This window comes from Trichomycterus rosablanca, chromosome 1, assembly GCF_030014385.1.
Source record: "Trichomycterus rosablanca isolate fTriRos1 chromosome 1, fTriRos1.hap1, whole genome shotgun sequence".
NCBI lineage: Eukaryota > Metazoa > Chordata > Actinopteri > Siluriformes > Trichomycteridae > Trichomycterus > Trichomycterus rosablanca.
In genome coordinates this window covers 53,035,988-53,048,212 of record NC_085988.1, presented here as the reverse complement: position 1 = coordinate 53,048,212, position 12,225 = coordinate 53,035,988, and the positions used below count along the sequence as shown (strand labels likewise).

The 12,225-nt window shown below is 37.9% G+C and overlaps 1 protein-coding gene across 2 annotated transcripts in view; it reads left to right on the top strand.

Moving 5' to 3' along the window:
* Nucleotides 1-12,225, top strand: part of cacna1c (calcium channel, voltage-dependent, L type, alpha 1C subunit) — a 243,825-nt gene that overhangs the window by 96,249 nt on the left and 135,351 nt on the right. For both annotated transcript variants that reach the window (XM_062994612.1, XM_062994606.1), the window contains exons 10-15: nt 10-100; nt 1,964-1,990; nt 2,318-2,478; nt 2,681-2,906; nt 4,123-4,324; nt 4,435-4,555. In XM_062994612.1, coding sequence (XP_062850682.1) covers nt 10-100; nt 1,964-1,990; nt 2,318-2,478; nt 2,681-2,906; nt 4,123-4,324; nt 4,435-4,555 — 828 coding nt within the window. The remainder of the gene's footprint in view (nt 1-9; nt 101-1,963; nt 1,991-2,317; nt 2,479-2,680; nt 2,907-4,122; nt 4,325-4,434; nt 4,556-12,225) is intronic.

Genomic DNA, 12,225 nt, shown 5'->3' with positions numbered 1-12,225 from the left:
TTAACACAGTGAGTATTCCAGCAAGTGAGAATGAATCGGTGAACACTAATAATGCTCCAGCTGGAGAGATGGAGGGGGAAGCAGGCTGCACACGCCTAGCGTAAGTCGTTTTGCTTTCTTTCTTCTCCTATTTTTGTCCCCTCTGTTTTTCGTCTTCTGTATTTTTGTAGCTATGTTTTGTATCCATTAACCACAACACCCTCAAGATATTGCTTTCATGGCAACTATTATTGTAGGTTTTTAAAAATAGGTTGAAATTACTGGTGCAATAATAATAGCATCTTGCTGAAAAATACTGTTTTCCTGGTTTATGACTATGGATTTTATTCAGATTTAATGCTTTTGAATTGACCCTTGCCAGTGCTCAGTCAACCTTTAATGTATGGTTGCGCGAATGATGACATGATTCATCACTTCAGCTTCTTAGGTCACAAGTATGGCAAACCCCAAGAGCATGTCTTCTCAATTTTTATTTTCCTTTACTAAATTTGAGAGGACTTAACAGAACTCAATAAAACACCGTTTGCTGGTTTTGTCTGTCATAGACTTAGCACCAGACTCTGGAATGCTCTTAAGGCATTAGACACAGATAACAACAATAAGCAGTAAATATCAAAACATATTAACAAACATTTCAAAGTAGGAAAAATAACTGAAAAAACCTTTCCAATCTGTGAAGTTTGTTTAATGCATTTATACATTTTCCACCATGCACTGTGTGAGAGAGAAAGAGCAAAATAATGTATTGTTGCACCCCAAAGATTTGTCTTTTACAGTTAAAAAAATATTTTGATAGAATTTATTCCACTTTATACCTCTTTTACATTTTTGTGCTGCAACCTGTTCCAGAAACTCTATTTTCCCAGGCTACATTCGTTGCTCTAATTTGCCTACTGACCTTTTTTGTAATTAGGTTAACAAAACCTGCCAAATAAAGAGATAGCCTTTTTGGTAGGAGGTAAAGTTGGGACAGTAAAGAAAATGCAAATAAAAAGAGAAATTATTGATCTGTAAATTTAAACTGATATTTAATTAAAAATATTTAACATTTTACTTTATTAATAGCTGTAAATGTACCCAAATTTCTAATCTGATTCATGCAACACCGTCCAAAACATTTGGGACAAAGGCAATGTAAGACCACATAGGCTCATTAAAAAACCACATATGCTCATTATTAAGCTCTTAAACAGTCACATTTTGGTAAGCATACACTGTTATCAAGGACATGGTAGCCTATGTCTATTAGGGACACTATTAGGCACATTGTAACCTAGTGGGTAGAGCTTTGGGCAATCCGTTCAGAAGATTGTCGTTTCAAATTCAGGCTCTGCTGTGCAGCCGTTGTTGGGCCCTTGAGCAAGGCCCTTAACCCTGTCTGCTCCAGAGGCGTTGTACAATGGCTGACCCTGCGCTCGGAACCCAGCTTCCAAACAGGCTGGGATATGCGAAAAAAGAATTTCATTGTACTGTACGCTGTATATGTATACATGTCAAATAAAGGCATTCTTCCTTTTCCTCTGTCAATGTAAGCGGGTATGGATATATACATACATACTGAAGTTTATTCTATTTACTCTCTAAAAATAGGTAGACTTCTATATAATTAAATATATTCAAACACATAACAGCACCTTAAGCAGAAACATATTTTGTTATATGTCTATATACAAATCATTTGTTGCTCATTAGCTATTTTTTTGTTATTCATTATATATTGTTTTGCCTTTGCCTGTGTTTTTTTTAATTGTCTTTGATTGTAGATGCCATTCAGCTGCTTCTTGAACTTAGCATAAGTCACCAAAGGAATCAATTTTTATAACATCTAAAGAAATGTTTGATTCAGTTGATGCTAAACTAGGAGCTGCTGTTTGAATGGTCAATCTCTCATCTTGGACGCAGTTTTCTCCATGGTGCAATGTCCTTGTTCTGTTTGTATAACCCATTTTGTTTTTCATTCCAGAAATAGGATTTCCAAATCAAAATTCAGGTTAGTATATGTTCTCATTGTCTGAATGTTTGTCACCTGATGCCCTCTCATTTATGTATGTTTGAATGTAGGTTTTCTTCTGTTTGTTATGTTTTTTTTAATTGTGTCAATACATGTGAAAGTTTATAAGGTTACTTTTTAATCAGTAATTCAAAATTTGGACATCTAAGTTAAATTATACTGAACTACAATTAATTGTGTAACTGTTTGGCTTTCAGGTACTTTTTAAAGGGAAACACAAAACTAAAGCTTACATTTTTTAAACTATGATTGCTCTTTGTGTATAATTTATTTTGTTCTCTCTGCCTGTCATGCTTGTTTTTGTAGTCGATATTCACGTCGATGGAATCGCCTGTGCCGGCGTAAGTGTCGGGCTGGTGTAAAGTCAAATGTGTTTTACTGGCTGGTAATTTTTTTAGTGTTCCTGAATACTCTTACCATTGCCTCTGAGCACCATCAGCAACCACAATGGCTGACTGAAGTACAAGGTAATCGCCTGCAAAATAGATTAATTTATAAGTTCATTTTTAAAAACAAATTTTTTTAAAAAACTGAAAAAGGTGACTCCACAATGACAGCTCTGTTAAGGTTCCACTGTATATATACAGTATATAAATATTTTTTAAAAATATATAACATTCTGCTGTTTGCCTTTTAAAATAATTTATGCTTTAACTCTGCTGTTCCCAGACATTGCCAATAAGGTTCTCCTTGCTCTCTTCACTGGAGAAATGCTTCTGAAGATGTACAGTTTGGGCCTGCAGGCTTATTTTGTCTCACTCTTTAACCGTTTTGATGGTTTTGTGGTGTGCGGCGGGATCCTGGAGACCATACTTGTTGAAACAAAGATAATGTCCCCTCTAGGCATCTCAGTGCTGCGTTGTGTGCGCCTGCTGCGAATCTTTAAAATAACCAGGTGTGTAAGGGTGTGAATGAAAAAGTAAAGGTTAGAAGTCCCTGCAGAAATGTTATTACAGACACAATAAAACAACATTAAAATGTATCTTTATTGTCTTTGACACTTGCACATAGTTACACATAGAACATGAGTTGAAAGCAGCAGATATGAGCAGCTATAAAGATCTGATTTAATACGGGTGAGATTGATATGGTCAGACAACATGGTTGAAGTATCTGCAAAACAACAAGGGATGCTTGCCGGCAGCTCTGGTGAATAACTGAGGAGTGATAAAGAAGGGACAAACCACAAACCTCTGACAGGTTGTTGGGCGATCAAGACTTATTCTTGCCAGTGTACATGAAGGCTATGGTTTGTGATAAGGACCAACTGAGGGTCTACTGTAGCTTAGATTGCAAATAATTTTGATACCGAGGATTAGGTAAATGTGTCACAGCACTGTTTTGACAACATAGTAGCAGTGTGGTCCTAATGTTTTGGCTCATCAGTGTATTTCAAACAAAACCTAATTTTCCTCATTGATTAATATATGCCTTCAAATGTATTTTTTTACCATGCTATTATTTCTTAGTATATAATTATTTCAATAAAGTATGTTTAAATATTTCAGGTTCTTTCTTTCCATGGTGTTAAATTTTATCAGAGGATTTGGAAATCATTAGAATATATGTACTTAAAAGAGGCAAGTGTGAAAACCACTATCTGATGCTTATGACCTCTATTCCCCAGACAGCATTGCATTAAACACCAGCATGCTTCTGTGATGGATATTAAAACATAAGTTTGGAAATACTTTGCCAGTAAACACAGTTTATTGCATTTCATGTCCAAATGCAAGGTAAAGGTTTACTATGAATAGAGGATCTGTTGTTGCAGAGTTGGAAGCATATTATTGCCCTGATATAATTGATATAAATTAAACCTGTTAGCAAATGTTGTGTCTAAAACATATGTATTCAATAAATAGAAGTGGTGTCCCAATACTTTTGTCCGTATAGTGTATTTTAAATTTTTGCACCTAAATATAATGTCTGTACAAAGAAAACGATTTCAACCTTTTATCACTTTTTGTTAGTTAAAATAAATAATTAAATGAATAAGTATAGAAGTGGATAAAGACATAAACAGAAATGACTAATTTCACCAGACTATGATCTGTCATTTTAAATGTGTCTCTAGAACCTTAATAACATTGCTCTGCTCTGGGGCTTAGGTACTGGAACTCTCTTAGCAACTTGGTAGCATCTTTGCTGAACTCTGTACGCTCCATTGCCTCTCTGCTGCTGCTGCTCTTCCTCTTCATCATCATCTTCAGTTTGCTTGGCATGCAACTGTTTGGTGGGAAGTTCAACTTTGATGAAACACGTCGGAGTACTTTTGACAACTTTCCCCAGTCTTTACTCACAGTCTTTCAGGTTTCATATTCCTGAATTTATTTTGGACATAATATACCTTTTTACTCCCCTACTTATAAACATTTATGTGCTTTATTTACATTTTTGTTTGTTTTTTCCAATGGTATTAGATTCTTACTGGAGAGGACTGGAACTCTGTCATGTATGATGGGATTATGGCCTACGGTGGGCCATCATTTCCTGGCATGCTGGTGTGCATCTACTTCATCATTCTCTTTATTTGTGGAAATTGTATCCTTTTCAGTAAAGGCTGACAGTCACCATATAGTTGAGCTGTATCTTGTTAAAAACAAGTTACTAAAACCAATTAAGAGAGTTTTACTGTTAGGTTTCTCACCTGAAGACAGTTCCAAACATTTTTGTCAACATACTATGGTAATAGCAATATGATCTACAATACAAATGTCATGTATATTATTATTAAAATGATTTAAACAGGTGGCAAACAGTCTGTATTATGTTGCAAGCATGTTGTTATTAATCAAAATAATATAACAAGAATAAAAATAAGTAGTTTATTAGCATCCATGAGCTTTTTAAAAGCGTCTTAGACACATGCTAGTTATTGTCATGCATATTTTACAACCCTAAATCAGAAAAAGTATGGGACAGTATGGAAAATGCAGTTAGAAGATATCCTATTTCATTGCAGATACTATGAACCCATACTATATGGATTTTCTGCATTCAAGCTGCAATTACTGAAGTGTAAATTACTTTTGCCTGAGGCACTGACACTCTCATATCATGACAGACAATGGGTTTTGGACTTGTTGCTGATAACTGTCTGGATAGTCCTTTTTCATCTGTTTCCAGAAAAGATCTGGAATATGTATTTGTCCAACCACAATACACATTTTAACTGTGTGGTGGTCCATCCCAGATATCTCAGAGCCAAGGGGACATGGTTAACATAAAGCTTTTTTGCATAGTTTTAATGCAAAAAAGTGGCATTTGTAGTGCTTGATAAAGGTTTGCTAAAGTTATCCCTTGCCACTGGGGTTATATAAGCCATCAATAAATGACGGCTCTTAATACACTGCGATCTGATTAATCAGAGATCATGGATGTTTAGCTTAGGCTTGTATTTTTGCCCTTTTTGCATTAAAATCTTCTTTGAGGAATTTTAACACTTTTCTAAAGCATTTGTTGACAAACTGGAAATCCTCTGCCCATCTTTGCTCCTTAAATAGTCAGACCTTTCTAGAGAATGACATCACCTGTTTAAAAGCACATTATTATTTTTATTTTTTAACCTGATTACCAACCATAAATATCCCCTATTCTAGTTTTTTGGGTATGTGCTGCAGGCCTGAAATGCAGGAATTTATATTAATAAATAAAGTTAGGCTGTCCAGACAAAACATGAAATATATTGGTTTCATACTGTCTGCAATAAAATAAACATCAAAGTAAATGTAAGAAACATACTGTCCCAATTTTTTTCTGATTATTTCTGACTACAAAAATGTCATAACGTCTAAAAAAAACTGATTGTGGATATCCACAATTAAATTGTGCTGAGGCATAGAGCATAGCAAGAATACAAAACAACATCTAAGATTATTCTTCATTCTAACACTCAAAATTAAAGTCTTTGAATGTTCCTAGGACCACAGTGGTCTTAATAATTTTGACATGGAGGAGGCATGGTACAACCTTTATGCATCTAGGTAGGAAGGGCCTTGGTCAAAAAGTTAAGAAAGAACTCGGGGGTCGCTATAATCAAGCTTCAAAAGCCCTTTAGAGAGATGGTATACAGTGAGGAAAATAAGTATTTGATCCCCTGCTGATTTTGTAAGTTTACCCGCTTACAAAGACTTGAACAGTCTATAATTTTTATGGAAGGTTTATTTTAACAGAGAGAGACAGAATATCAACAAAAAATCCAGAAAAAAAACATTAAATAAAAGTTATAAATTAATTTGTATTTAATTAATGGAAATAAGTATTTGATCCCCTACCAACCAGCAAGAATTCTGACCCCCACAGACCGGTTATGTGCACAAAAGGCACACAAATTAGTCCTGTCCCTGTATAAAAGACTCCTGTCACAGAATCAGTTTCTTCGGTTCAAATCTCTCGACCACCATGGGCAAGACCAAAGAGCTATCAAAGGACATCAGGGACAAGATTTTAGACCTGCACAAGGCTGGAATGGGCTACAAGACCATCAGCAAGAAGCTTGGTGAGAAAGAGACCACTGTTTGCACGATAATTCGAAAATGGAAGAAATACAAGATCACAGTCAATCGCCCTCGCTCTGGAGCTCCATGTAAGATCTCACCTCGTGGGGTAAGAATGATTCTGAGAAAGGTGAGGTCAGCCCAGAATTACACGGGAGGAGCTTGTCAATGATCTCAAGGGAGCTGGGAGCAGAGAAATGCTGGATATGACCCCAAGAACACCATCCCCACTGGGCATTTCTCTGCCTCCAAACACAGCGAGTGGAGTTGATGCCAAAGAGCTCAATTTTGGTCTCATCTGACCATATCACATTCTCCCAAGCTTTCTCTGAATCATTCAGGGACAGATACATGCAGCAAAACACAGTTAACTGTACAGTTTCAAATGACCCAAAGTCTACAGCATGTGGAGAGAACTAAATATTAACAGATTTCAGACACACCATACAATCTGATACATTTTGAGAGAATCTGCAATAAAAACTGGGATATACTACCCAAATCCTGGTGGGCAAAGTTTGTAGGGACATAGCCTAAAAGACTTGCAGCTATAATGACTGCAGGAGGAGTGTCTATATACTTTTGTATAAAGTTCTTGATTTTTAATTAATAAAAACTGTTTTACATGATCATATGTGAATGAATGATTAAATTTGATGGGTAACATTATATCCATATCAGGTGTTCATTGGCAAACTTCAGACGGGCCTGTACATGAGCCTTCTTGAGCAAAGGGACTTTGCGGGCACTGCAGGATCACAATCCATTACGGCGAAGTGTGTTACTAATTGTTTTCTTGGTGACTGTGCTCCCAGCTCCCTTGAGATCATTGACAAGCTCCTCCCGTGTAATTCTGGGCTGACCTCACCTTTCTCAGAATCATTCTTACCCCACGAGGTGAGATCTTGCATGGAGCTCCAGAGCGAGGGCGATTGACTGTGAGCTTGTATTTCTTCCATTTTCGAATTATCGTGCCAACAGTGGTCTCTTTCTCACCAAGCGTCTTGCTGATGGTCTTGTAGCCCATTCCAGTCTTGTGCAGGTCTACAATCTTGTCCCTGACGTTCTTTGATAGCTCTTTGGTCTTGCCCATGGTGGTAGAGAGATTTGAACAGAAGAAACTGATTCTGTGACAGGAGTCTTTTATACAGGGACAGGACTAATTTGTGTGCCTTTTGTGCACATAACCGGTCTGTGGGGGTCAGAATTCTTGCTGGTTGGTAGGGGATCAAATACTTATTTCCCTTAATTAAATACAAATTAATTTATAACTTTTATTTAATGTTTTTTTTCTGGATTTTTTGTTGATATTCTGTCTCTCTCTGTTAAAATAAACCTTCCATAAAAATTATAGACTTTTCAAGTCTTTGTAAGGGGGTAAACTTACAAAATCAGCAGGGGATCAAATACTTATTTTCCCCACTGTACCTGCAGCACTTTGAAAATCAGGCTTTTATGGAGAATTGGCAGGAACCTACTGTACATGTAAATGAGTCTAGCGACATAAGAAACATTTTCTTTGTTATCTCATAAGACTTCTTTGGGCAGATTAGCTATCACTGCTTTTGGCAAAAACAGGCATTGCACAGCACAGGGACAGATACATGCAGCAAAACACAGTTAACTGTACAGTTTCAAATGACCCAAAGTCTACAGCATGTGGAGAGAACTAAATATTAACAGATTTCAGACACACCATACAATCTGATACATTTTGAGAGAATCTGCAATAAAAACTGGGATATACTACCCAAATCCTGGTGGGCAAAGTTTGTAGGGACATAGCCTAAAAGACTTGCAGCTATAATGACTGCAGGAGGAGTGTCTATATACTTTTGTATAAAGTTCTTGATTTTTAATTAATAAAAACTGTTTTACATGATCATATGTGAATGAATGATTAAATTTGATGGGTAACATTATATCCATTCAATATCGAATCCATATTGCAAGTGTGCAAACTGTCAGGAGGTATGGATAGTTACTTAACCGACTGGATATAAAAGAAATATAAAAATAAATGGTCACAAAAATATGACTAATCACTTTACTGTAAAGTAATTCAAAATGTTTCAAAATATATTTCGGGATTCAACCCAAATGTGCACGTACCACTCCTTACCTTATGTTGCTTTCACTTATTGGTAGTTCTCTTTGAATAGTACAGTGGGGCCAAAAAGTATTTAGTCAGCCACTGATTGTGCAAGTTCTCCTACTTAGAAAGATGAGAGAGGTCTGTAATTTTCGTCATAGGTACACTTCAACTATGAGAGACAAAATGAGAAAATAAAATCCAGGAAATCACATTGTAGGATTTTTTAAGAATTTATTTTTAAATTATGGTGGAAAATAAGTATTTGGTCACCCACAAACAAGCAAGATTTCTGGCTCTCACAGACCTGTAACTTCTTCTTTAAGAAGCTCTTCTGTCCTCCACTCGTTACCTGTATTAATGGCACCTGTTTGACCTCGTTATCTGTATAAAAGACACCTGTCCACAGCCTCAAACAGTCAGACTCCAAACTCAACCATGGCCAAGACCAAGAGCTGTTGAAGGACACCAGGAAGAAAATTGTAGACCTGCACCAGGCTGGGAAGAGTGAATCTACAATAGGCAAGCAGGTTGGTGTGAATAAATCAACTGTGGGAGCAATTGTAAGAAAATGGAAGACATACAAGACCATTGATAATCTCCCTCGATCTGGGGCCCCACGCAAGATCTCATCCCGTAGGGTCAAAATGATCATGAGAACGGTGAGCAAAAATCCCAGAACTACACGGAGGGACCTGATGAATGACCAGCTCTCTAGCTGGGACCAAAGTAACAAAGGCTACCATCAGTAACACACTATGCCGAGAGGGACTAAAATCCTGCAGTGCCAGGCGTGTCCCCCTGCTTAAGCCAGTACATGTCCAGGCCCGTCTGAAGTTTGCCAGAGAGCATATGGATGATCCAGAAGAGGATTGGGAGAATATCATGTTGTCAGATGAAACCAAAATGGAACTTTTTGGTAAAAACTCAACTCGTCGTGTTTGGAGGAAGAAGAATGCTGAGTTGCATCCCAAGAACACCATACCTACTGTGAAGCATGGGGGTGGAAACATCATGCTTTGGGGCTGTTTTTCTGCAAAGGGGACAGGACGACTGATCCGTGTTAAGGGAAGAATGAACGGGGCCATGTATCGTGAGATTTTAAGCCAAAACCTCCTTCCACCAGTGAGAGCATTCAAATCAAATCAAATCAAGGTTTATTTGTCACATACATGGTCATACACAGTACAACTGGCAGTGAAATGCTTTAGTGACTGCTCCGCCACAGTAATTACAAAAACTACAAAATAGTTAAAGAATATATTATACAAAAAATATAGAATGTTTTTAAAAGTAAGAATCTAGAAACATTAGAACAATTAACAATATAATTAAAAAGAGCAATTTAAAGTAAAGTGAACATTAGAAGAATTAACAATATAATTACAAAGGGCAAGTAAAGTGACAAGTAGTGCAGAACATAATGCTACATAATGCTATACAGATGTGATAAATAATAAATACACAAATACTAATCTATACATATACAGTGTATCACAAAAGTGAGTACACCCCTCACATTTCTGCAAATATTTCATTATATCTTTTCATGGGACAACACTATAGACATGAAACTTGGATATAACTTAGAGTAGTCAGTGTACAGCTTGTATAGCAGTGTAGATTTACTGTCTTCTGAAAATAACTCAACACACAGCCATTAATGTCTAAATGGCTGGCAACATAAGTGAGTACACCCCACAGTGAACATGTCCAAATTGTGCCCAAAGTGTCAATATTTTGTGTGACCACCATTATTATCCAGCACTGCCTTAACCCTCCTGGGCATGGAATTCACCAGAGCTGCACAGGTTGCTACTGGAATCCTCTTCCACTCCTCCATGATGACATCACGGAGCTGAGGATGCGCCACAGGTGCTCAATTGGGTTTAGTCCATCACCTTTACCTTCAGCTTCCTCAGCAAGGCAGTTGTCATCTTGGAGGTTGTGTTTGGGGTCGTTATCCTGTTGGAAAACTGCCATGAGGTCTAGTTTTCGAAGGGAGGGGATCATGCTCTGTTTCAGAATGTCACAGTACATGATGGATTTCATGTTTCCCTCAATGAACTGCAGCTCCCCAGTGCCAGCAACACTCATGCAGCCCAAGACCATGATGCTACCACCACCATGCTTGACTGTAGGCAAGATACAGTTGTCTTGGTACTTCTCACCAGGGCGCCGCCACACATGCTGGACACCATCTGAGCCAAACAAGTTTATCTTGGTCTCGTCAGACCACAGGGCATTCCAGTAATCCATGTTCTTGGACTGCTTGTCTTCAGCAAACTGTTTGCGGGCTTTCTTGTGCGTCAGCTTCCTTCTGGGATGACGACCATGCAGACCGAGTTGATGCAGTGTGCGGCGTATGGTCTGAGCACTGACAGGCTGACCTCCCACGTCTTCAACCTCTGCAGCAATGCTGGCAGCACTCATGTGTCTATTTTTTAAAGCCAACCTCTGGATATGACGCCGAACACGTGGACTCAACTTCTTTGGTCGACCCTGGCGAAGCCTGTTCCGAGTGGAACCTGTCCTGGAAAACCGCTGTATGACCTTGGCCACCATGCTGTAGCTCAGTTTCAGGGTGTTAGCAATCTTCTTATAGCCCAGGCCATCTTTGTGGAGAGCAACAATTCTATTTCTCACATCCTCAGAGAGTTCTTTGCCATGAGGTGCCATGTTGAATATCCAGTGGCCAGTATGAGAGAATTGTACCCAAAACACCAAATTTAACAGCCCTGCTCCCCATTTACACCTGGGACCTTGACACATGACACCAGGAAGGGACAACGACACATTTGGGCACAATTTGGACATGTTCACTGTGGGGTGTACTCACTTATGTTGCCAGCTATTTAGACATTAATGGCTGTGTGTTGAGTTATTTTCAGAAGACAGTAAATCTACACTGCTATACAAGCTGTACACTGACTACTCTAAGTTATATCCAAGTTTCATGTCTATAGTGTTGTCCCATGAAAAGATATAATGAAATATTTGCAGAAATGTGAGGGGTGTACTCACTTTTGTGATACACTGTACATACAGTGAAGCCCGAAATTATTCATACCCCTGGCAAATTTTGACTTAAAGTTACTTTTATTCAACCAGCTATTTTTTTTTTGACCAGAAATGACACAGGTGTCTTCCAGAAGATAATAAGACGATGTACAAGAGGCATCATTATGGAAAAAAATATTTCCCAGCTTTTATTTACATTTGAACAAAAAGTGGCATGTCCAAAATTATTCATACCCTTTGCAAACTGTCACAGTCTATGGGAAAATCCAAAGTTCTATACCATTCCAAATAGTCCAAGCTGTTCTAAAGCATCCTAATTACCCTGATTCATTAGGAACAGCTGTTTTAATAAACTCAACAGGTGAAAAACAGCAACTCTCTGCAGTTGGTTTGTGGACAGTCATGGCTAAGACAAAGGAGCTCACTAAGGACCTGCGGCTGTGCATTGTGGCAGCTCACAAGTCAGGAAAGGGCTATAAGGCCATATCTAAATGTTTTCAAGTTCCAGTGGCTACAGTGCAAAGTATTATTAAAAAATACAAGACATTCCGCACTGTGGAAAATCTCAGAGGACGTGGTCGGAAGCCAAAAGTGACACCTGT